A 25,246-nucleotide genomic window follows, 5' to 3' on the forward strand; every position below is an offset into this window, starting at 1 on the left:
CCTCTCTCCTTTGTCATTCTTAATCATATTGGTGTGTCGTGCCTCTCACCATGTTTAATAGAACGGAATGATCCCTAATGCTTGTTAATTACCACTAATCACCATTGTGACATCACATAAACAAACACACTCATATCATTAATGCTAGTGTCCCCTCACAAATGTAGTCCAAAGAATAGATAGCATTCTAAATGTAGGCTATACACCATCATGTCATTCACAACAAAAAGCTCTTTTATTTTTATTCTTTATTTAGAATCGTATTAACTTACAATCAATCAATTGATTAACAGAACCAATTAACTTGTGGTTTGACCACAGCAGTTAGCTTAGCAAGAGATTGGAGAGGGTGTTAATTAACTTCAAGTGAGGGCCTCAACAGGAAGTGAAGCCCTTCCAGTAGAAGTTTTTGCATCCCGCTTTGCGTTCCCGAGCTTGCAGGTGGTTTGAGCTTTCTGCTGAACGTTCTAGCTCCACGCGCAGGTCCTTGTTTTCACCTGCCGTTGAAACGTCAGTCTCGCGCATCTCCATTTCAGGCATGGAAAGCAAGGAAAGGAACTCCTCTACATCTTTCTTAGTCCAGTCCTGAGATAAATGTTAAGACATACAAGATGGGATCAATATTGAAGTTAATTTCCCCCCTTTTATTTGGAGAATAAACAATGTCTAGTAAAGCTAATGGTGCGCATTCATTTAGATCAAGGTATACATGAGGTAACCGAGGCTAAAGGAGAAAAGACATTTTGTATTTATAGGGCAATGTGTGTTTTGAATATAATGCATTTAGACGTAAATGAGAAAAACAGAGGGTCATTTAGAAATGTGTGTAGGCTACGCGAGTGAGAGAGATGGACTGGAAGTAATGATGTCTTCCTATAGAATTAGATGAGGATTGTAGTAATTTCCAATTTAAACATCTATTAAATGCAGAATGAACTAGAGCATTAAACAAACTCAGGATTTCTGCAATCTGAAACTGAAATATATACGTTTGGTTGCTTTGTTTAAAGGGATAGTCCACCCAAAAATGTGATGAATAGAATACTGAAATTGTCATTATTTATTCACCCTCATATCGTTCTTTAGTCATATTGACATCATTTCTTTTGCAGAACACAAAATACGTTTTTTTTTTGTCCATACAATGAAAGTCAATGGGGTCCAATGTTGTGGACTCCATTGACCTTGAATGTACGGACAAAAACTGTTAAAATGTTTCTTTTGTGTTCTGCAGAAAAAAGTCAGTCTGTACCTGTTTGGAGTGATATGAGGGTGAGTAAATGGCAAATTTTGAAGGAACTATTTATTATTTATTATAGTTGCATGTGAGTTTGCGATGCATAGCAGCCTTGAACATGCAGACAATGGAAAACCAGATGCTAGCTGATAAATACAGGCCCCAGATTTCGTGTTAATGTTCGTTTGAGACTCACCTGTGTAGCCTCTCCAATCGCTCTTGCTCTCTGCATAAGTCTGCGATGGCGGAAGTCCAGGTCCGGTTCTAGCTGAGAATTTGCACTGCGACCACATAGTATAAGGGACAGACCCAACAGGGCCAAATAACACTGCAGCTCACACAGTCTCATCTCAAACCTTGAAAGAGTCTTCCGTTCACGGAGTGTCTGTTCGTAGCTGTAGTTCTGGACCCTCGGAAATCCCAAGCGCTCTTTTTAAACTCCCCCTCCACTCGTACGGTTGACTGACAGCTGCCCAGGTTGCTGGGTGATAGCGGATTGTGATGTCATAAAGCATTTAGATTCTTCTGGTCCCACACTAATGGGAAACACTCTCATTTAGATAACGCAAATGAACAAATTGCGACTTGACAATGGGGGCTACAATAAAAGCATTAGACTGAATGGATTCGGGTTTGTTCAGCTAATCTAAAACAAATACAACAGAGAAATGCCTGGGTGTGCGTCTCCGTCACTCTGAAGCACACACGCCGTGGCAGAAGCGAGGAATAAAAGCCTTTATAAACTTAATTGATTCTGAATGAAGAGTTTAATGTGTGTTTCTTGAAGTTTTAACTCAAGAAGTACAAGCGTTTGTGCTGTTGGGAACATTGCACTGTAGAGATAAATGAATGAATTTAATTATTAGTGAATTCTGAATTAACTTTCAAAGCATTGATAAAAGATATAGTGGCAGCTGTGATATAGATTAGAAAACAAAGCCCAAACGTAATAAATCTTTACAGTTGAAGACATTGAAGAGTTTAATGTGTGTTTCTTGAAGTGTTAACTCAAGAAGTACAAGCGTTTGTGCTGTTGGGAACATTGCACTGTAGAGATAAATGAATGAATTAAATTATTAGTGAATTCTGAATTAACTTTCAAAGCATTGATAAAAGATATAGTGGCAGCTGTGATATAGATTAGAAAACAAAGCCCAAACGTAATAAATCTTTACAGTTGAAGACATTATTATACTAAGACAAGTATCACTTTTTGCTCATATGGACCTTAAACCCCTCAAACCATATTTTGAGACCAGAATATAATTTATAGGACTCTTTTAATATGGGCCAGCAAGCAACCATCTGCAGTCTTGAAAATAAAGATTCCAAAAGGTTTTCACAGCAATGTCATAGAAGAACTATTAGAAGAATATGATGGTGGTAGGCCTTTTTGACTTTGGCTAGCAAGTAACCACTTAGCAGCCAACCAGAACACCCTAGCAACATCATAACAATGCCTTGCCAACCATCCAAAACTCTGCTTGTGAGTTTTGCATCTATACTCTTAAAAAGTAAAGCTTTCAAAAGGTGGTTTTCGCAGAGATGTCATAGAAGAACCATTTTTGGTTTCCCAACATTCTTAAAAATAAAGGTGCGTCACGATGCCATAGAAGAACCTTTTTCGTCTAAATGGTTCCATAAAGAACCTTTAACATCTGCAGAACCTTTCTGTTTCACAAAAGGTTCTTTGTGGCGAAAGAAGGTTCTTCAGATTATAAAAAGGTAAGAAAGAGATGGTTCTTTAAAGAACCTGTGACTTAATGGTTCTTTGTGGAACCAAAAATGGTTCCTCTATGGCATCGCTGTGAAGAACCTTTTAAGCACCTTTATTTTTAAGAGTGAAATAACCTTTCAGTAAACAGTTCTTAAAATAACCTTTTTTTTAGTATGAAGAACATTTTAATCATTTAAGGAACCTTTTTTCCACTATTAATTGTGCAATGGAAAGGTTATATGGATGTTCTTTATGGAACCAGAGATTCCAATAAAGAACCTTAATTTTTACAGACAGCTTTCCAAAATTGTTAATCTATTTATATTTCTGACTATTTTAAGTCCCAGGTTGTAGCATTTAGTTAGAAAAAGTGGAACTGGGGCTTTTGAATGTGCAGTCACTGTAATGTCACATTCAATTTAAGCTTTAAATTATTTTGCTATGAGGTCACCACCTAATAGAAAAAAAGAGTGAATTTTATAAACTATTGTTTGGCATAGCAAAAGTGACACAAAAACTTGCATTAGGTATTCAAAAGAGACTCTGGCCTGACATCTTGTGGTCAGCCTTAAGCAGTCATGACCAAATTATTCAACACCAGGTTACATAACATTTAGAATTCATATATTAAACATTTGACACACACATTTAACAGTAGGGCAGTAGGTTTATGATTTAGTTTGTAGTGCTTATAAAAGCATGTTTAAGACAACTTAGAACATGCGGCAGCACCTCAATTTGTGTCATACATTTTTTTTTTTGGTATTCCCAATATCAAAGTATATCAATTTAAACTATATTGTCTCATCCTGGGGGGAAAATCAGAGTTTAAAGTACATTAAGCAGAGAAGTTACGCACATACAGTGATTAAAACAACACTGCATTTTTCGGTAAATTTTTGGTACAAATATATGCCGTTACATCCTTAATATTTATATATAATGACATATACAGTCCAAATATATATAAATAAACATGAGTATATATTCATTTCATCCAAAAGATTATTTATTCAATTAGTACAACGATACTACAAATCCAAACACAATATTCTTTATCTATGGCCTGATTGAGTATTTAAGGGGGGGGGTGGAGGAATGGACATTTGGCCAATTAAAATCTGTATAGAAGAGAACTGAGAAGTTATTGGGATCTTATATTATACATAGACATTTTCTACAGAAATATTCAAAATATACACATTATTTTTTTTTATTATTATTCTGACAAAAACAATTAAAGGATTTTCTATCATACAGTTCTTGAGCTATTAAACACTGCAGTCAAAAAAGAGACAATTCATTTCTATACTAAACATGTGCAATCCTGATTTTAGTTGCAATTATGAAACACAGTATTTGTGAGTCATATGGACACATGAATCACATTTTAGCCAATTCTGCTTTCTGTGGTTTAGTTCAGAAAAAGACAAGAAATATACACCTGACTGAGTGCAATAGATCTGCGATAAAGCAGATTATACAATGATGACAGTTTTCATATTTTCTGTAGAGGAAGTGTTGTCAAGACTACACTCCTGATTTCTCAGTTGATTTGGCATTGACAAGCTTTTATATGTAATAATTCATTACAATTCCTGTTTACAGTATACAATTGATTACAACTGAATATGAGTCATGGGGAAAGCTCCTTAATGCAATGCTATAATAAGTGTCTGGTTAATTCACATAATGACTACACATAAACACACTTTGTCTCTCTCTCAACGTTTCTCAAGTTTCTTTTCCTTTTTCGTAATCTAACAAATAGCACCATTAACTCTGAGCCATTCAGTGTTAAATATGAACAAGCTTAAATATGCTCTGCAAAACCTCAGCACCAAAAACAGCTTTGTACAAACAGTTTTGTACACTAAGAAACAAGACTTTGATTCTTGAATAAAGTCCTAATAGCAAGTAGATCTATAGTAAAGTATTTGTATACCAAAGCGGAAAATGTATAGTCTAAATGATAAGCACACCTGGCTTACACTGACAATTGCACACACATCCAAAATACATAATCAGGGAACTACTGAATTTTATTTCATGATATTTAGGGAATTACTTAAAGTATTTGTTTTAAAATAAATTCGGGAACTCAGAAGACTCTATGCTATTTATTACTATTTGATTATTAAATTAGCAACATTGACATATTTGTTTATAGAGTGTTACTAAGGAAGACATTAATGCCAAGTGTATTAGTTAACAATTAATAATGACAAAAAAATATATATATTTAAACTTTAATTACTAAACTATTTTTCAGTATCATTACTAGAGTGTATATTAACTATTTAGTTACTAAGGAAGACATTAATGCCAAGTGTATTAGTTAACAATTAATAATGACAAAAAAAATATATATTTAAACTTTAATTACTAAACTATTTTTCAGTATCATTACTAGAGTGTATATTAACTATTTTGTTTCTGTTTTCAATATCAAATTAATAATACACAGTTTATGCTCAATATGAGCATTCTGAGCTCGAATTATTATTCACCGAGCCTGTTTCTCAATGCTCACTTGAATCTAGCCAGGATTTTCTAATGGCCTACTACTGCTATTCCTACACACAAAAGTCATTCATAATTAACTACAAATGAAAAAGTTTAGTAATGAGAAGTAGCTGAACTGAAGTCACCCCAAATTCTATTATGAGTAAATCTGAGAGAAAAACACATTTATAAGTGCTGGACATGTCAAAGAAAAAGAAAAGAATGCTGAAGAATCCTTTGAAGTGAAAAACACTGGACTGGTACCTTGGATTTAGCTAATCCAAAACATAGAACTTCTGCTAAATGGGATCTACTGTATTATTTTGTTTGGTTTTGTTCCTTAAAAAAAAAAAAATCTACTAAATTTGTCAAAGTTTTAAATGGCTGAAAAGTGTTTGAAAAAACAAACAACTGCTTAACCCATGACTGTATCATTCCACCCATTAAAGGAATAGTTCATCCCAAAATGAAAACTTTCTAAAAATGTACTCACCCTCAACATTCGGGATGTAGATGAGTTTGCTCATTTATCTGCAGTGAATGGGTGCCGTCAGAATGAGAGTCCAAACTGCTGATAAAAACATCACAATCTACAAGTAATCCACACAACTCCAGTCCATCAATTAACATCTTGTGTAGCGAAAAGATGCATATTTATAATAAACATCCATCATTAAGATGCTTTTAACTTCAAACCATTGTTTCAGCTGAAATAGGAGTCCTCTATCCATAATATTGCTTTCTCCAGTGAAAAATTTGTCTCATCTGAATCAGGATAGAAATATGCACAGATCAAGAACCATTTACAAGCAAAAACAGTCCAAAACAGATCTAAACAAATGTGTGAGAAGTCAACAGGAGATGGACCGCTTCACTGAAGGAAGTGTTATTATGGATTATGGGCTTGTATCTTGGCCAGAAGCGACAGTTTTAAGTTAAAACACCTTAATGATGGATTTCTCACAAACATGCAGCTTATCATTTCACAAGACATTAATTGATGGACTGGAGTCATGTGGATTATTGTAATGTTTTGATCAGCTGTTTGGACTCTTATTCTGACGGCACCCATTCACTGCAGAGGATCCATTGGTGAGCAAGTGATGTAATGATCAATTACTCCAAATCTGTTCTGATTAAGACTCATCTACATCTTGGCTTGAGGGCTGGGCAGGACTTGGGGGGCCGGGACCCCTGGGCTTCACTACAAATGCCCTCAACTAGAACATAATTATGGAGCAACACAAAATACACAAATTAAAATATACTTTGAGGTTCATATACAGTACTATTAATATGCAACATGTCTAGCCTATAGTCAAAGTTTAGATGTAATATTAAATAGTCATTATAATACAACAAGCAAGATGTGTTCTCTCAGTTGAGAGATCAAAACCCTGAAATAACATTGACAAAACAAAAAAAAAAGCCAGAGATGTATTAGTATTAAAAATATATATATTGTTATATCTGTGTCATCTTATGTCAGGTTCTAATTGAATCAATAAATTCAATCCGAATAAAAAGACATGTTGGCTATTAACAATCAAATGAAATTACTATCAACAAAATCCATAGATGGATTTTGCATAAATTATGTAAAGTTAAAATATAACATTTAAATGTAGAAATATTAAATGACTGCAAAAAATGAAATAAGCTACTTTTTTAAATATGAAACAACCGCCAGTAGGTGGCAGCAAGTGACTGTCTTAATGAGTTGAGTTGAATCAACTGATTCGTAAGGGACTTTGGTTCGCAAATGACTGACTGTACTTATTGTCACAAACTGCCTGTTTTGGTTTAGTTTTCTTTTGGTTGTAACTATGGCCTGTTTTCCTTTGTTCAAGTTTTCCGCTCCTTGTTTGTTACTATGGTTTCTAATTAATGAGTCGTCACCTGTTCATCATTTGAGTTCCTCCTTTTCATTCAGTTGCTGTCTGGTATTGCTTGTGTGTAGAGACACTGTTACATTGTCTTCTTGCATGTGGATTACACCGTGTTGCAGCAGTTCTGCTGTTTATTCCATTTTCTTTCTAATGGAGCAAAACAGAATTTTGTGTCTGAAAGTTCAGTAAGTTGTAGTTTGTTGTACATTTGTGATGGCCAGATATTTGGGGGGGGGGGGAACAGGACTCTTGTTTGTGTGATAGGCTAAGTCCTATCATAGGCATATGTTATGAAAACAGAAACTCATTAAATGGTTATTTGTATTTTTTTAAATCATTTTGATGACATTTCTGCCCCACGTGTGATGGCAGTGAGACAGCGCTCAAAACTCTTCCGATCGCATAATTTAGTGGAATATTAATATAATATAGAATCATCATCTTTAACTAAATTTATCATTATCTTTCTATATGTGCGCTCTTTTGGGCTAAAGGCTTAATGGAGCTGTTCAAAGTGAGCCATGTGATAACAAACTAATCGGCGCAGTCAATACGTGTCCTTCTTATATGTGAAATAATCATAAATACCAGTTCATGCTGTTTGATTATGGCCTCGAGGGTCGTAGTTGGAAACTGTTAGCCCCGGCTGGCTCGTTTAGCCCTTGCGTGCGCTAGACTTCAGACTTGCATATACAGTAACTGAACAAATCAAACAAACGTAAACGGCCAAAAGTGGAGCCCATGGGCTGCAGCCCAGTCAAGCCCAATGGTAAGTCTGGCCATGCTTGAGGATGAGTACATTTTTAGCAAATTTTAATTTCTGAGTGAACTGTTCCTGAACTGGACCACAGCAAACATAATGACAATCACTCATGGGGGAGAACTATATATCCAGTAGTTTCGGGTGAAGCACTTGAGGGGTGACTTCACAGATCCTATTGACATTACACAAGTCATGAAGAACTATGAACTTCCATTCGTCAGTTTAAGTCTTTTACCAAGGTCACCTCTGACTTAAAAACTACTGCTTCATACAGACCTGACAGCGGCTGATGTCTTGCTGTCTTGCTGTCTGGCGGATTGGAGTACTGAGGAATGAGAATAAAAAAGGATAAAGTTTCCTAATGTTGTTTATTTAATATAACAGTATTATTTTAAAATCAAATCTGATTTGTGAAAATAGTTTTGTTTTTCCTTTTAAGGGAAAAAGGTTTACTTCTATTTCATCTGGATCAAATTGGCAAATCGGATTAAAATAAATTTTCAATCTTCAAAATTCTTGTACCTGAACATTCTGCTAGGATCAAGTGATGCAAGCCAAAAGCTGAAGGAATCAGGATAGAAGTTACAGGTGCCACGGCCATGACACTCTATGAATGGAATCTTCCGGAATTCTTCCAAACAGGATCCAGGAGAAATCAGCGGCTGTCCGGAACCTTCTGCACCTGCACTTGTTTGCTAAGGAATAAATCAGAACATGCAGTTATATACTGTGAATGTATACATATGTTACCATTTACATGCTCAGCAAGGCTGCATTTATTTGATCAAAAATACAGTAAAAACAACAATATTGTGAAATAATATTAACTGTTTGCTATTTTAATATATTTTTAAATATAATTTATTCCTGTGATGGTAAAATTGAATTTTCAGAAGTCATTACTCCAGGCTTCAGTGTCACATGATGCTTCAGAAATTATACTAATATGCCAATTTGCTGCTCATGAAACATTTATTATTATTATCAATGCTGGAAAAAAAAACAGCTGTGCTGCTTAATATTTTTTTGTGGAAACTGATTTTTATTTTATTTTTCAATTTAAGAGGACAGCGTTTATTTGAAAAGTCTTTACTGTCACTAATGACTAACTTATTGTGACCTTGCTGAATAAAAAAAAATACCGACCCCAAACCATTTTTGGTGCAATATTACAAAAATAAAACATAATAAAATGTTTGTAACTATTTATAAAAATACTAGAGTAAATCCTGAAACTTTTTTTGAAGTACAAACTTTCATTTTCATTTTAATACTGAACTTCACCCAACAGCTATTCTGCATAGATCATATGAACTCAAGGTGCTAAATTAAATTATTTTTTTACTTTCAACAATACACTAATCTATAGATGCCTTTCAAGCTATCAAGATGTCTACATTGACATAGTTTGTAAATAATAGTTGCCTCTTACCATTACAAAGGAGTAACCTTTCCATAGTGGAAGCCATCCTCTAGGGCACTCTGGGATTTCTGTGGTCTGGCTGTGGACTGCTATTACATTAGCTGGTGCCTCACATACTGAACACCTTTGAGGAATTGAGAGAAAGACCGTTGAACTTATATTATCTATCCACGGATGTCTTACAGTTTAATACAAACTGACTTACACCACCTCATTAACAAAATGATTGAGCACTACTGAGGAAACACATGCTCCGCATTTACCTGCTGATATAATTAGCCAACAATTCACCAGATATCAATTCCATGTTGGGAGACATTTGTGTGTCTGTAGACAGCCAATAGGAGTAATCATTTCGAAAGGCATAGTAACATGTGTCGTTGGGATTGCACACCAGGAAAGGCATGGTGGAGAACATTTGCAAACAGCTTCCCACAGTTCCTACAAACACACAAATACACAGACTGTGAAATTCTGCGCTCATAACTGTTGTGTATGTAAACGTGTTCCCACATCTATGTCTATTTGCATTATGTGCATCTGTATGTGCATGAGTAGTCGTATGAATGTTCTGTCTGTGTTTCATGCCTAGGTCTTGTCCATGTCCGCGGTTATTGCCATTGATGAAGAGAAGTGAATATCCAAAGTACACACGTTTTGACCCAGGAGGACAGGCTGGTACAGATGTTTTCTGGCTATGCTTGGTAAAAAGGAATCCGTCTTTTGTTCCAGGTGGACCTTGTGAACCCTTGGGACCCACTTCGCCTGACAAACCGGGAAAACCTTAGGAGACAAACAAGGTTTGTGTTTCACAAACCTTTTCACTTGGTATTTTGAAAACTTAACTTTTTTTTTGAAAATTAAACTCTCTTAAAAGATCATTAATGGAGCAAACATGATCTGATATATAGTACCTTTCAAAAAATTTGGAGTCAGTAAACAAAATGTATCAAGGTTTCAGAAAAATATTAAGCAGCAAAGCTGTTTTCAACTGTGCTAATAATAAGAAATGTTTTTTGAGCATCAGGTCAGCAAATTATGGTGATTTCTGAAGGAAAATGTGATTTATGTACAAAAATACAAAAATTAACATTATTAGTGTTTTACTGTATTTTTGATCAAACAAATTTGAGAATAAGAGACTTCTATAAAAATTTGTTACAGATCCAAAACTTTTTTATTTTTAATTTTATGGTAATGTATTATTAGCTATAGTTCAAATAGAAAACCTTCTAGGTTTTTTAAGTTTTAAGACTTACCTTTTGTTCCTTTTAGGCCAGTGTCTCCCTTTGGTCCAGGTGTCCCCTTTCGTCCAACACCTCCATTTGCACCTCTGCTTCCCCTTTGACCTTGTGTTCCTAAAAGGTGGGTAATTATGCAAATATAAGATGAAATCATAAAACTTCAGAGAAAATTAGAGCATTGTGTTTGTGGCATTGTACCTTCTGGACCTTGTAGCCCTTGAGGTCCTCGTTCTCCTGGTTCTCCTTTTCCCCCGACTTGTCCAGGGAAGCCAGGGTCTCCTGGGAGAGTCATGACCTGAGCCACAACATCACACCCTTTAGGCCCTAAATATTCACAAAGAGTAGGAAAATGTTCATATTTACTCATAAAACAATACGATTAGGCACTGGAGAAGGCCATGTTGTGACTAAAATGTTTGTCGTTCCTCAGTAAAGTGCTTTTTTATCTCACATTTGCATTTTTGTTGTTGTTGTTTTTTTCATTTTCACAATATTACTGTGGCTTACACACCTACACTTTTTGGACATTTCAGGCCTGCAAGTTTTTGTTATTTCCTCATAAAATAATATACAAGATATGACTATAACTGCAATTGCTTCATTTTTAATTGTTATTAAAATGATGATAAAAATGTTATTATGCCAGTATATAAAAGCTCACCTTTAGTTCCGGCAGTTCCTTTACAACCTTTTAATCCAGTACACCCAATTGGACCACATTGTCCTTTTTGGCCTATAATACAAGTATAGCAAAATAAAATTCATATTTATCTACTAGTCGATCTGTTTCATTCATTGAAGATTTCTTTATTTTTATTAAATTCAAATTTAATTCAGGTTTCTTACCGACTGGCCCAGTAGAACCCAATGGCCCCATATTTCCTTTTGGACCCTTGAAACCAGGATCTCCATCGTTACCCTGGAAACAATACAGTTCTCATGACTGGATCTACCAAGCAAACTCCATATTTTATTCAACAACAAATTCTATGTGAATCAGTCTTGTTATTCTTAACTTGAACTATTTTAACTTTTTAAACTATTAGAAATTGTGTTTGGTAATTTAAAATAAAATATAAATATTAGATGAAAAACTTATTCTTAAAACAAAAATAAGTTGAAGTATTAAAATTACTAAAACTAAAAATTAACAAATAAAGCTACATAGAAATACATATTAAAAAACGAAATTATATAAACTATATAAATATAAAAAAATTACAAAAGCAAATAACTACTAAGACTTAAATTGAAATGAATATGAAACTATAAAATATATAAAATAATAACACTGATTCAAATTTTAAAATCTTATATCTTATAACTATTTGAGTTTAAAATGGTGGTTACTCAGCAATCATTATTACAGAATATTTCTCCATGGATCTGCAAACTTATCTAAAAACATAAAACTTCGTAAAATTCTACAGTACAATCTCCAAGTTGAGTGCGCATTTATCTCCTTTTGTGTCCACTTACTTGCAACCCTGGAACTCCCCGGTCACCAGCACAACCAGGTGATCCCACAAGCCCCTGGGGCCCGATGTTGCCTTTATCTCCCTTTACGCCTGGACCTGGGTCGCCAGCAGGCCCACGTGGTCCTCTGAGTCCTGTATTCAAAAAATAAACACAGAAACAGACCAGAAGACATGTGATCAGTAATTAATAGCAGGTTGAGAGTAAACAATAGCAGGTTGCTATGTCGTTGCTCAAAAGAATGAGTCTCTATGTTTTTTTTTTTACGTTTCTTTATCGGACCACTTAGAAAAGTAATGGCACACCACTCCTCAACAAGCTTCAGAATTTGAGGTATCATTCATGTCTGTAGCAAGTATAAAAGGGTAGAGGGTTTTAAAAAATGCTAACAAAAAGTATGAGCAATAGTAATCAGCAAGCACCACTAATAATCAAAGACAGCTAATCACCTTGTAGGCCAGGTGCTCCATTAGGTCCTTGCTCCCCTTTTGGACCATTGATACAGGCACCAGGTGGTCCTGGAAACCCGTGTGGCCCCATTTCCCCAAGTTGACCTGGAGGACCAATATCTCCAGCTGGACCATAGGGTCCTGGTGGTCCACATGGCCCTGCGGGTCCAGAACAGCCTTTAGTACCTGAAATTAAACATACACATATACTGTAAGCACGGCTAAGTGATTAAGATCTGTAGTATTAGAAGGGTGGCCTTTCTTGGACTTACCTTTCTCACCCTTGATGCCAGGTGGGCCAAGATCTCCAATTGCCGGGGCTAAAAAACAAAATCAAGATTGTTTAATAAGAATAAGAACATCCCTTCATGTGAGCATATGTGTGTTTGTGCGTGACATCTTACGCCCTCTGTCTCCTTTATCCCCTGCTGGTCCGGGAAAGCCATCATTGCCTTGGTCTCCACGAAGTCCTGGAGGCCCAGGATCTCCAGCTGAACCAGGAACACCTTAAGAAACAACAGAGAACATCACTGGAAAAAACAATGCACCACTGGAGTGAATTCTTACATTACATTTACAACTATAGAATGGGATTGTTACATTACATTTATAATTCAAGAATGGGATTGTACCTGGTGGACCACAGGGCCCTTCACATCCAGGTGGACCTGGAAACCCATTTAAACCTTCATCACCTGGAGCTCCAGGGGGTCCTGACAATGTGACATTGGATAAAAGGATCATACTTTCATGTGTCTGTGAGAAAGTGATGGGATGTAGATACTTTTTTGAGTATTGAATTCATTTCTAAATTAAATACCTGGAACTCCTGGTACTCCACGTTCGCCGCTTTCACCAGGAGCCCCTGATAAACCTGGGGGCCCGCTCGTCCCATATATACCCTTGTCACCCTTTTCCCCTCTACGCCCTGGAAAGCCTGGCTTACCCTGTTTGAATTAGAGAAAGAAAGCAAGAGAGTGGGAGAGTGGCTTAAGGAAAGTACCTATGATGTCAGCAAGGCAACGCACTAGGTTTGAAACAGAGTGATAGTGTCACTTTTTTCACCAATAAGAACTGAATTATGGAAATTGATACCTTTTCACCAGGTTGTCCTTGAGGCCCTGGTCCAGAGGGGCTGGGTTCACCTTTGATCCCCTTTGGTCCAATTGGTCCTGGGACACCAGGAGTCCCAGTCTCCCCACGAACACCAGGTAAACCTTTGAAGCCTTTCACTCCTGCAAGAGGAAGACATTTGCACATGTGAAATGACTGACATCTGAAGCATCATGGTGTTGAAACAAGGTTTAGATTCATGGGTGTGTATGAACTTGCCTGGAAACCCCATAACTCCTGGATCCCCAAAGTATCCATCAGGACCTCGATTTCCAGGAAGTCCATTCTGGCCAGCATCACCAGGAGGGCCTGAAAAAGAGAATGTTTGTAATATGTTCTAATGTGGACAGCAAAGCTTTGGATTTCAGAATCTGTACCTGGTGGACCAGGTCTGCCTGAAACGCCATTCTTCCCACATTGTCCATAATTGCCTGGGAGTCCTAATTCCCCTTTAGTGCCAGGTAGACCAAGAAGACCTAAAACACATAAAAGATGTTGCATATAATGTCTGCGAAGTTTTGCAGTTCCATCAACTGGGTTGAGATTACAGAAAAGGTATTGAGGAACAGACAAACTAATTATATGGGCATAACGGCTTGCATATTCAAGTTGAATATTCAAGTGGAAACCAGGTGTTGAAAGGGTCACCTGGTAGGCCAGGGTCACCAGGATCCCCTGGACTCATAACATTTGATGGCAGTCCCTTGAGACCACAAGCCCCACGGTCTCCTGGATTCCCGAGTTTTCCTATGTCACCTGGCACTCCATTCCTACCCATTAAACCTGATGAGAGATCATCATCATCTTCATAATATGACCAATTACACCAATATAAAAAAGCACCTTAAACAAAACTCATTGCTGGATTTGTATGTGTGTATGTTTGAACCTTTGGGTCCCGGGAATCCCGGTGGTCCAGGATTTCCATCTACTCCAGGTGGACCAGTCATTCCAGGACTTCCCTGATCTCCCCGCGTACCTGAAGGAAAACAAAGGGAACACTAAGCCTTTTGGGGGGAAACCAGCTTAAATTTGTTTCTGTGTTTTACAAAATAGTATCTCTATTCATTAATAGCTTGACCAGCCTCCAAGTTAAAAAATTGGATGTCAAGTACCTGGAAAGCCTGGTGAACCATCCCGACCTTGGAAACCGTTTGATCCCCGGATACCAACCAAACCAGCATCTCCGATTTTTCCAGGTATTCCAATTTCACCTGTTATACCAGGTACACCCTGTCCAGGTGGTCCAGTTTCACCTTGTGGCCCCTTCAGCCCTGGCAGCCCTAAAGACAACATATGTCACAGTGAACATCATTATGGGTATTTGAATTAATTCTTAGCCCCAAGTAATTAATTCTGCAGATAACTCATCCTGTTATGAGCTAACAACCACTCAAAACACCTTAGCAACCACATACCAGCACCATGGTATATTTATGGTAGCTTTTGCCATTAAATGTGGAATTTACTTACCACTGGGTCCATCTAGCCCTTTAATGCCTAAGGGCCCTTCATCGCTTTTGGCTCCTGGCGTACAGTACCCAGGAACACCAGCCACTCCAGGCAAACCATCAGGACCCCGCACACCTGTGTGCACAGTTTTCAGGTGAGAGATGGACTAATAAATAGATGCACAGAGAGAGGAAGGAATAAAAAAAGAAACCGATTGTATGTATACTTTTGTTGTGTATATTGCATATTCTATAGGGAAGGATTGTGCTTCAGAAATTAAGTGCATTGGCATGGAATCCACCAACCATTTTCTCCTGGTGGTCCATCCCTTCCTCTTTGACCTGGACATCCTGATAATCCAGGGGGGCCAGAAATTCCTGGTTGCCCAAGGCCCCCTTCATCTCCTGGCAAGCCCTGCCGACCCTTGGGCCCCGGGGAGCCAAATGATATTTCACCCTGCAGGTTGAATTTAAATTTACTCTCTTTTAATGAAGCATAACTGTACTCATGTGGCTGTAATATAATTAATTTCTGCTAATTTCACTTCCAAAACCATGATTAATAATACTTTGTTGCTAAGCTGCTAATAATTTTTGTTGCTAACCTGTCTTTCTTTCTGTTGTAGAAACGGTCAAGCTACAAAAAAGACAAAAATGCTATATAAAACTCATTTAAAGTATAGTTCCGAAAAAACAGAAGTCTTAATTATAGGACCTCTGCATGAGGTCTAATAATTGATGGCTGCTCTGTCAATTCTTCGTCATCAGTTAGGAACCTAGGTGCAGGGGCGAGTCTACGTGGTCGCCAGGGGTGGCACCGACCCCCCTGAAATTTGGCTGGCCACCCCAGGTGCCCCCCCTACCAGATCTGCACTGGCAGTGTAAGGAGCTGCCTAGGGCCACTTTCTTCTCTTCTTTATACTTAATTTTAGTGAAAGTGAAAGTGAAGTGACGTGGCCAAGTATAGTGACCCATGCATTTAACCCATCCAAGTGCACACATACAGCAGTGAACACACACACACCGTGAACACACACCCGGAGCAGTGGGCAGCCAGTGCTGCAGCACCCGGGGAGCAGTTGGGGGTTCAATGCCTTGCTCAAGGGTCTCACCTCAATCGTGGTATTGAAGGTGGAAGAGAGCGCTGTACATTCACTCCCCCCACCGACAATCCCTGCCGGACCTGAGACTCAAACCCACAACCTTTGGGTTACAAGTCCAACTCTCTAACCATTAGGCCACAACTGCCACTCACTCACTCGCTCGCTCGCTCACTCGCTCGCTCAAACGTTGTCCTCGTATCACTGAAGACCAGAGGAGCTTTTTTTTCTGATTCAGGTGAAGAGTAGGCTTTTCTCACTAAATGGAAGCAAGACTGATTATTAATCAGCCTTCTCTAGTTATTTATTTTATTATTTAATACTTATTTTAGTTAAGTGCTTAAATTGTAAATATGCATTTATTAAATTATTTTATTTAGTGCATTTGTATTTTGTTGTTTTTGTATATAGTTATGCAATAAAAGCGTATCAACCAGGTTCCAGAAATAATCACTGAGGGTGCTTCTGAAATTAGTGAGGGTGCTCTAGTCTTAATGCACATTTTCACATATTTTGTCCCGTCTATTGCTATGGTTATCACTATGTCAATCACTGCTACTTCGAAAGCAAATCCCGCATAAATATGCGGATGTCATTCCCGAAACTTTGCAACGTGTGTGTGGCTGAAAAACAAAGTTCTACATTTTAAATGGATTATAATCCTAGAAAACCAGCATATTCATGAGGATGATGAAAGTGTTTTCACTTTCATAGAGTAAAGCCTTGAAGTCTTTTTAAGTGTTTTTCTTAATTGAATATGTACAATTTCTCATGTGGTAACAATTTATTTGATTTTATTCAACTCAAAAATATGAACTTAATCAATCTATACATTGGGTTACATTGATAAAATGAAATTTAAGGGCTAAAACAGGTAGACTAAAACAGGTAAACTAAGATAGCATTTGCAAAGTGCTAACCTGCAAATGCTATCTTAGTTTACCTGTTCTAATCTACCTGTTTCATTTGATCAATGTAACCCAATGTTGTGGGTGACTGATTAAGCACTTCTTAATAGTGTACCATAGTCCACCATGCCAACTAGATGAGCCCCAGAGACAGATCCCCTCCGAAGACCTCATCATCTAGACGGCCATCAGGACAAGACCATGGGAACCAGATGAGTCCTCTGCTCAATCTGACTATGTTGCAACCTAGAATTAAACTGCTGGTTTCATCTGGCCAGAGGAGAACGGCACACTATTTCCGTTTAATACTGTAAAGCTGCTTTGACACAATCTGCATTGTAAAAAGTGCTATATAAATAATGGTGACTTGACTTGACTATCACCGCCCTGACCTTTGGACCTGGATTTCCTGGTGGTCCTGGGGGTCCAGGACGGCCTACACTTCCATAACCAGGTGGACCTTGTTTCCCTTTCACACCCTTATCACCTGCAACAGTAAAAGAATTTGAAATCATAGAGGAGGAGTGTTATCATTTGAAGTCACCAATCCACAACATTAAAAAACCAAGACAAAAAATGGATGCACAGCCATGATTAAACATCTAATTTGAAACCAATGAATGCATATTCTAGGTTTATTAGAAATAACCTTATTTTTATGAAGGCTTATTGCATTGGTTTACATTACCCACCTTTGGGACCAGTAAATCCTGGAGCTCCTGGCATTGATGGTCCTTTCTCTCCTTTTAACCCGCTGAATCCTGGTAATCCTTGAAGTCCTCCACAACCATCATTACCTAAAACACATGTTAACCCAATTGTTATCTATTTTACATCTTGTGCTCAATCCACTTATCATCTGCCAAGACTTTTATCCCCTCTGCTTACCTGGAGATCCTTGTTGACCAGGTGGACCAGGCAGTCCAGGCTCACCTGGGTTTCCTGGTGTCATTTGTACTGGACCTGGAGATCCTTCCTCACCTGTGGTATGCAACTGTAATATCTGAGCCTGTAATTTCTTCTCCAGTTAGATGAAGTTTAGATGAAGCTTGCTATCAGCTTTAGACTGCTCAACACTCTATACTTAGTTCCTTGGGTTAAACTATGGTGTAACATCTCATATTTTTCATTCATACCTGGTTCTCCAGGATTTCCTTGCCGGCCAACTACTCCCATACTTCCTTTCTCTCCAGGTGCCCCTGGTCGCCCAACACCCATTGACCCTTGGCTGCCCATTGGACCTGTGCGGCCACGTTCCCCACAAATCCCTGGATCTCCTTGGTTGCCCTTAGGGCCTGTAGGACTCTGGAAAATAAGTCAGTTTCAAGTTCTGTCAACATCAAAACTTGTGGCTTTAAAGTTGGTTACACAAATTTAAGCAAAGGTTTTTGAAGTTTTCTCAAAGGTTATGGTTACAAGTTCTAGGTACTAACTAGATTTCCTTTTGCTCCTGGTGGTCCTTTGAAGCCAGGGGTGCCCGGCCTGCCATCTTGCCCATTTATCCCCAATGGTCCTTCTGCACCACAGTTTCCTTTCTGGCCTTTCTCCCCAAGCACATGCCTCATATCTAGGTCTCCTTTGGGCCCTGAATGCCCTGGAGGTCCTGGAAGACCTAAGTTACCCTGTGCAAACATTTTAATTCTCATCATATTCAACTATTCTTGAGAATATGAAGGCATTTTTCTTAAAAAATACCAACTGCATAATTGGAGTAGACAAACTATAGTTTTGGCTGAGTAATGAGGATGATGAATGGGTAAAGTGTCAGTATGCAGGCAAACTGACCGGAGGACCAGGTGGACCATCTGGACCTTTGAATCCTTGGCATCCTTTATTGCCTGGATATCCTCCAACACCTGCACAATGAATTTGAATTTGTTGATGTCTGTTATTGAAAATAACAGATCTAGAATGTGTTATAATTAAATATCCAATATGCAATATCAACTGATACAATAAATTACTAATTTGGGCTGATAACATTAGCATACTATAGGCCCTGAATAATTGTGTGTTCCTAATTGTAAAATTCACTGGATGTGTCAAAATAGATCTATAATCTTCCAATGAGTTTTAAATGTAACTACATTGGAAAATTTGAAAAGCAAATCTGGCTCTGAAAATTTCAAACTACTTTTAGAACACATATTGTTTTAATTCGTCACACATCTCCTAGCAACAAGGCACACATTTCTGTGTTAGTTTGTTGTGATCGGAACAACTTTAGAGTCTGGTAGTGTGTAATCCTCAGTCGTTTAGTCGTTTTTCCTCTGTGACTATTTACAAAGTCGGCAAGTGTATGATTCCTAGCGTTTTAAAATCTGTTCAGTTGCTAGGTGTTCTGGCAACCTAATGATGACTTCACCTGGCTCTCCGGGGTCGCCTGAATCTCCACGTTGTCCTGGAGGTCCAGGGTCAGCAACAGAAGTAGCACAAAGCTTACAAAGCTCTCCTTGCTCGCCTATATTAAAATGTTGGACAACAGCATTATGCGTGTGTATAGCATGTTTTTTGGTTGTTTGCATTTAGGTAATTTAGACTTTATTTAGGGGGATGATCTGGGTTCAGCTATATGGGAACATTTGAGGCATGCTGCCGATTGTCTTAGAAAATAATTTCTATAGGAAAGGACATTACAAAAGATGAATAAATATTTTTATGGTAATAAATAAAGCTTAACTTGAGCTTAATTTAACCATTTAACCAGGAACATAGCATACGCCATGACATAGGTGAAACTTACCTGGTTTCCCAGGATCTCCACGCAGACCCTGAGGGCCTGTTAGGCCTCTGTCACCCTTGAACCCTTTTGCTCCCAGGCGGGTGTTGGCTTCTGGGAATGCAGGAGAGGAGCACAAACAGTCATATCAGCTATACTAAGCTGATTTGCTGTGCCTTTTCTTATGCTTATCCTACTTGTTTACTGAAATATGTAAAAAAGTTGTTTTTCTAATATCTAGCGAGCTGCCTGACATCACATGTATCCTTTGCAGATAAGGTATTCCCATAATCCACTGCAACAAGTTTGGTTAATAAAATAAATTAAAGATGGCGGACTTTAACAAAGGAGAGTTACTTGGAATTCCCGGAGGTCCAGGGTCACCAGGGGGTCCTTGCTCCCCTGGTGGGCCATCTTGTCCTTTGGGTCCTGTGCTGTTAGGAGCAGGATCTCCTCTTTCCCCTTTCACACCTCTAAACCCTGGGGAACCTGGTTTTCCAATAGGTCCTGGTATGCTGTCCCCTAACATATTTGAGTGAAGAGGGAGTATTTGTTTTTCTATGTATGTATGTATTTGTGTGTGTGCAAAAAAGAGAGGAATAAACGCAGATACATAATTTACCTGGAGGACCCGCATATCCAGGAATTCCAATGAAACCTTTAGAAAAGAGGAATCAATGATAACAATTTTTGGTTATTTACTTTGGCTCAATAAAACAAAAATAATAACTTATTACATACACTACCATTCAAAGGTATAGGGTCGGTAAGATTTTAAAATTGTTTTGAAAGAAGTGCTTAACAAGGCTGCAATTTATTTGATAAAAATACAGTAAAACAGTAATATTGTGAAATATGATTACAATTTAAAGTACCAGTTTTCTATTGTAATATATTTAAAAATATAATTTATTCCTGTGATGGCAAAGCTGAGTTTTCAGCAGCCATTAATCCAGGCTTCAGTGTCACATGATCCTTCAGAAATCATTCTAATATGCACATTTGTAAAGGAAACATTTCTTATTATTATCAATGTTCAAAACTGTTGTGCTGGTTAATATTTTTGTAGAAACATACATTTGTTCAGGATTCTTCAATGAATAAAGTACTACTTCCAATAGTAATCTTTTGTAACATTCATTTTGTAACATATATGTCTTTACTGTCACTTTTATTGCTGTCACATAAATGCATTCTTGCTAAATGCTAGTGTACAACAACTACGTCAAAGTCATGCTTTGTGTATGAATATTGTGTTTACAGCAAAGAGTTTTGTGGCCCTTAACAAAATAATTGTAGCTGTTTTTGTTGGTTGTTCTTTGTGCATGAAAGTAGTTAATTAATTTGTTTACTAACCTTCACTACCTCGTAGACCATGAGGTCCTGGAGGCCCAGGAAAACCTTTCTGACCTTTGATCCCATTATCTATTACAGTGAACTAAAATACAGAACCAATTTTAATAACACTTCATCAGTAATTTACAAAAATATAAATTCCTCATTAAAAAATATAGAGCCATATTTTATTATTACTTCATCAGTTAATGAAATAGAATAAAAAGTGTAGCCTTTGGCAACATGATGTGATTGAAGTTAGTTTAAACATTTGGAGATTGTATGACTTCCATAAGTGAATGTATCACTACCTCTCCAGGGACACCAGGGGCACCGCTGTCACCCTTTAGACCCTGAAGACACACACAAAGAAACAGATGAATGAATTCAAGTATGATGAATTGAAAGCAGTATTGAGATTACATTTGAAAAAAGCATCCACAAGAGGGTGATATTCAATTGCACTTAAACTAGCCAACTATCTTTTTTTATGTAAGTTTGGCACTTTGAGGCAAAGTGAGACCGCACTGTACATCGTATGTAGCACATGACTGAACAACAGACAGACAGAGAGATACCTTTTCCCCTGCTATTCCAGTAAGTCCTGGATATCCTCGGTCTCCAGGGATTCCCTGGGAGGACAAAACACAAACCTCATTGTCGTAAAACCTGCATTCCATCTAAATACCCTTTCCCTTCACCTTTATTATTGAATTTAAAGAACATGATGGTTTAATAATAACCAAAACTGCAAAGTGTGGTGACCTGTAGGCTTTTTTCTAGTGGGTTTTGTGCTCACCTTAGGGCCTGACTCTCCTGTCAGCCCATCCTTTCCGGGTTTTCCCTGAAAATCAGTCATGCATTAAAAAAAAAACTGAATAATAATACAAAAAAATCCATATATATACACACACACACACACACAGTATATATGTATATACACACACATACACACAATACATACACATATTTTTTATATTTATATATAATTATGTTACACATATTTTTATTTTTATATAAAATATTTGTAAGCAATCCTTCCAATAAAGATTCAAGATTAAAAATGAATGAATGAATGAATGAATGAATGAATGGCATCCAAACCAATGTAACTGAAACCAATGAAACTAGTTACCAAGTAAATAAAATCTTTTTAAAATCTTGTTTTATGCCAAACATTTGAACTTAATGTGAATAGATTTAAGTACAAATTGGAAGAACTTGAGTAGTTCTCTCTCTCTCTTTATTTAGTTATTTACCGGACCCCCAGGCTCCCCAATTTCCCCTTTCTTCCCCTTAGGACCAGAACGACCACGAAAACCCTGCAGAATACAGCAGTTGGACTTTATGAGAGATTGCACATCATTTAAAGCAAACAATTTAAACAACAGCAACAACAACAACAAAAAACTTTTTAAAAAATGGGTTTGTCTACTAACAATTGGGCCAGGACATCCAATGTCTCCAGGATCCCCAGTGTCACCCTGAAACCAAAAAGAGGGTGACTTTTCAGAAAACTCCAATTCATTCATTTGGATTACAGTGTACAACAGTACATATTGAGCAAAAACACATAAAAATGACAATGCATGACTTTTAAGTGAGGGGCATGTTACCTTAGGCTCCTTTGGTCCTGTTACAAATAACTTTACGCCTTTTTGTCCTGGTACACCAGGTGGTCCTCTCTCCCCCTACAGCAGAGCCCCAGTAATACATTTAAGAGTTCATAAAATCAGATTAAAGACCATTATTAAAAACTAAAATCAAATGGATTACTTTGCACATTCATTTTCTGTAGGTCATGTTTTATGTAGGTATTTTTGTAAGAGAAAGCAAAAGCTCAAAAGTTGATAATACTGACCTTTTGACCTGTGGGTCCAGGTATTCCCATGCTTCGACCCTCTAGACCCTATATGTTACAACAGATTTTAGATTTACACATTACACTGACCTGACATGTTACCATTATCTAACCAGAACAAACCTTCTCTCCTTGTGGTCCAGGAATGCCATCTATTCCCTAAAAGCATTAAACAGTTAAATCAATATGGCAACAACATAATCGAAATCTTAATCACGAATGAGACATAAAAACACTGACTTACTGAAAAACCTCTAGGCCCCTCTGGTCCAAATGATCCTGGTAACCCTGGCAATCCCAGTGACCCCTGCAGATCCACAACTAATTAGAAAGCTCAGTCAAAAAACTGGCACAGAATATAACAATATACATAATATAAGCCGTAAAGTGCTTGTCCAAATGTTCAATCCGCATTTTTTACTTTATTCTCATAATGAATTCTCTTACTTTATCTCCATCTCTGCCTGGAAAACCACAAAGTCCTTTCACCTGTCCAGAGGGTTGCAAGTAATAGCTATCTCCCTAAAAATAACAATTCTTTATGGTCATAATATTATCATTGATGTGAGTGCATTTTTAAAAATACGTAATTAAGCTTATTAACATAAAGGACTCAAGTTGATTAAATAAAACACACCTTAGGTCCTTGGATTCCTGGCATTCCCTGAAAACAACAACAAAAAGTTTGCTCAAATCCAGACACACACACAAGTCCCAAAAAAAAAAAAAGTGTTTTCATTTCCCACAACACTCACATTTTTAATATTTACTGAAGGAATATGAATATAGAACGTCTATGGCATGTTAGTGATCATTCCGTGGCATTTTATGAGAGGTTCATACTACCACTGTCTTTGTTGACCACTTATGTTGAGGTTTCAAAATATGCTTACTTAACTCACCTGCCATCCAGGAGCACCCATCGGCCCTATTAAGCCTGGGGGACCAGGCTCACCCTGAAAGAAAAAAGTCAGTGATGACAGTGACCTTTTATATTGTTAAACAATTAATTACAATTTATTCACAAAAAAAAATACTTGTGCATTACCTTTGTTCCATTGCATCCTGGGAGACCATGAGGCCCCCTCGGCCCCTCTTTTCCAGGGAACCCCTGAAAGAGGAAAACATGATGTTCACAAGAGCATCTCTAAATGGGTCTATGTTGGTCAAAGTAGCTAATGTTGGTGTCACAAAAATGTGACAACGCCATGCCAAGTATTTAAAAGTAATGATGAGACCTAATGTATGACATATACAGTAAGTAGCATCTGAATTCCTCTTTTAACCATTTTGGCTATGAATTATGTCCAGAAATAGAACATAGACAGATACACTCTAGTGTTATTTTAGTATCAATGATATACTATTATAGTTTCTTTAAATGATTTTATTTTTATATTTTGTTTTCATTGTATTTTAGCTAAAATTGTGTTGTTTTTGTCACGTTTATTTTTCTTAAGTATGTCTATATAGTTTTTATTAAATTTTGAGTTTTTAGTTTTAGTTATTTTAAAGGGGTCATATGATGTGATTTAAATTTTTCCTTTCTCTTTGGAGTGTTACAAGCTCTTGGTGCATAAAGAAGATCTGTAAAGTTGTAAAGACTAAAGTCTCAAATCCAAAGAGATATTCTTTATAAAAGTTCAGAGTCAGCCACGCCTACCTAAAACGGCTCGTTCTAACACGCCCTCACATACCTACATCACTATGTGGGAAGAGTTGCATAACGCCGCCCAAATGTTCACGCAAAGAAAGAAGGCGTAACTTTTATTCTCGCTGTAGTATTGTTGTTGCCGCCGCCATGTCGTGAAGGCACTGTGTGATTCGTTGTGAAAGCAAAATTACTTTGTTTGGCCTTCCAAAAGAGGACGATATCTGCTTCGTCATGCCTGGAGCTGATCCGTGCTGGTTGCTGAGGAAATACTACAACTTTACGCTGTGGATCGCCGGATCGGCTTTCACCGTGGACAAAGAGGAGTCCAGCCCGAGGGTCGTCACGTGGTTGCCGCAAGCCGGCCGGACGCTCCTTCGTCGAATCCGCCGCCTCTGCTCACTC

General features: G+C 37.6%; 2 protein-coding genes across 2 annotated transcripts in view; both read right to left on the reverse strand.

The window, feature by feature from the left end:
• Positions 1 to 235: 235 nt before the first annotated feature.
• Positions 236 to 1,641, reverse strand: LOC107704710 (somatostatin-2-like). The gene is made up of 2 exons (XM_016507697.1): positions 1,434 to 1,641; positions 236 to 585 (listed from the first exon to the last, which is right to left on the reverse strand). Exons 1-2 carry the CDS (start codon positions 1,584 to 1,586, stop codon positions 376 to 378), a joined length of 363 nt encoding a protein of 120 aa, XP_016363183.1. The 5' UTR covers positions 1,587 to 1,641; the 3' UTR covers positions 236 to 375.
• Positions 1,642 to 8,120: 6,479 nt separating this feature from the next.
• Positions 8,121 to 25,246, reverse strand: part of col4a3 (collagen, type IV, alpha 3) — a 30,521-nt gene continuing 13,395 nt past the window's right edge. Inside the window, exons 6-52 of the mRNA XM_016507730.1 lie at positions 24,239 to 24,301; positions 24,093 to 24,146; positions 23,828 to 23,854; positions 23,638 to 23,712; positions 23,435 to 23,497; positions 23,314 to 23,349; positions 23,191 to 23,238; positions 22,946 to 23,020; positions 22,769 to 22,813; positions 22,589 to 22,651; positions 22,129 to 22,173; positions 21,908 to 21,961; positions 21,641 to 21,682; positions 21,351 to 21,432; positions 20,617 to 20,652; positions 20,352 to 20,516; positions 20,019 to 20,108; positions 19,641 to 19,736; positions 19,061 to 19,131; positions 18,709 to 18,897; positions 18,412 to 18,580; positions 18,164 to 18,256; positions 17,968 to 18,072; positions 17,668 to 17,762; positions 15,574 to 15,724; positions 15,290 to 15,403; positions 14,932 to 15,099; positions 14,706 to 14,795; positions 14,465 to 14,599; positions 14,194 to 14,292; positions 14,036 to 14,125; positions 13,799 to 13,938; positions 13,524 to 13,650; positions 13,336 to 13,416; positions 13,108 to 13,209; positions 12,976 to 13,023; positions 12,704 to 12,889; positions 12,258 to 12,388; positions 11,625 to 11,697; positions 11,440 to 11,511; positions 10,977 to 11,102; positions 10,794 to 10,892; positions 10,123 to 10,317; positions 9,798 to 9,975; positions 9,544 to 9,658; positions 8,634 to 8,806; positions 8,121 to 8,436 (exon numbers count right to left, since the gene is read on the reverse strand). Coding sequence (XP_016363216.1) covers positions 8,370 to 8,436; positions 8,634 to 8,806; positions 9,544 to 9,658; positions 9,798 to 9,975; positions 10,123 to 10,317; positions 10,794 to 10,892; positions 10,977 to 11,102; positions 11,440 to 11,511; positions 11,625 to 11,697; positions 12,258 to 12,388; positions 12,704 to 12,889; positions 12,976 to 13,023; positions 13,108 to 13,209; positions 13,336 to 13,416; positions 13,524 to 13,650; positions 13,799 to 13,938; positions 14,036 to 14,125; positions 14,194 to 14,292; positions 14,465 to 14,599; positions 14,706 to 14,795; positions 14,932 to 15,099; positions 15,290 to 15,403; positions 15,574 to 15,724; positions 17,668 to 17,762; positions 17,968 to 18,072; positions 18,164 to 18,256; positions 18,412 to 18,580; positions 18,709 to 18,897; positions 19,061 to 19,131; positions 19,641 to 19,736; positions 20,019 to 20,108; positions 20,352 to 20,516; positions 20,617 to 20,652; positions 21,351 to 21,432; positions 21,641 to 21,682; positions 21,908 to 21,961; positions 22,129 to 22,173; positions 22,589 to 22,651; positions 22,769 to 22,813; positions 22,946 to 23,020; positions 23,191 to 23,238; positions 23,314 to 23,349; positions 23,435 to 23,497; positions 23,638 to 23,712; positions 23,828 to 23,854; positions 24,093 to 24,146; positions 24,239 to 24,301 — 4,641 coding nt within the window. The 3' untranslated portion in view covers positions 8,121 to 8,369. The remainder of the gene's footprint in view (positions 8,437 to 8,633; positions 8,807 to 9,543; positions 9,659 to 9,797; positions 9,976 to 10,122; positions 10,318 to 10,793; positions 10,893 to 10,976; positions 11,103 to 11,439; positions 11,512 to 11,624; positions 11,698 to 12,257; positions 12,389 to 12,703; positions 12,890 to 12,975; positions 13,024 to 13,107; positions 13,210 to 13,335; positions 13,417 to 13,523; positions 13,651 to 13,798; positions 13,939 to 14,035; positions 14,126 to 14,193; positions 14,293 to 14,464; positions 14,600 to 14,705; positions 14,796 to 14,931; positions 15,100 to 15,289; positions 15,404 to 15,573; positions 15,725 to 17,667; positions 17,763 to 17,967; positions 18,073 to 18,163; positions 18,257 to 18,411; positions 18,581 to 18,708; positions 18,898 to 19,060; positions 19,132 to 19,640; positions 19,737 to 20,018; positions 20,109 to 20,351; positions 20,517 to 20,616; positions 20,653 to 21,350; positions 21,433 to 21,640; positions 21,683 to 21,907; positions 21,962 to 22,128; positions 22,174 to 22,588; positions 22,652 to 22,768; positions 22,814 to 22,945; positions 23,021 to 23,190; positions 23,239 to 23,313; positions 23,350 to 23,434; positions 23,498 to 23,637; positions 23,713 to 23,827; positions 23,855 to 24,092; positions 24,147 to 24,238; positions 24,302 to 25,246) is intronic.

The sequence above is a fragment of the Sinocyclocheilus anshuiensis genome, unplaced genomic scaffold, assembly GCF_001515605.1.
Source record: "Sinocyclocheilus anshuiensis isolate Anshui unplaced genomic scaffold, SAMN03320099.WGS_v1.1 scaffold758, whole genome shotgun sequence".
In the NCBI taxonomy this organism is placed as follows: Eukaryota; Metazoa; Chordata; class Actinopteri; order Cypriniformes; family Cyprinidae; genus Sinocyclocheilus; species Sinocyclocheilus anshuiensis.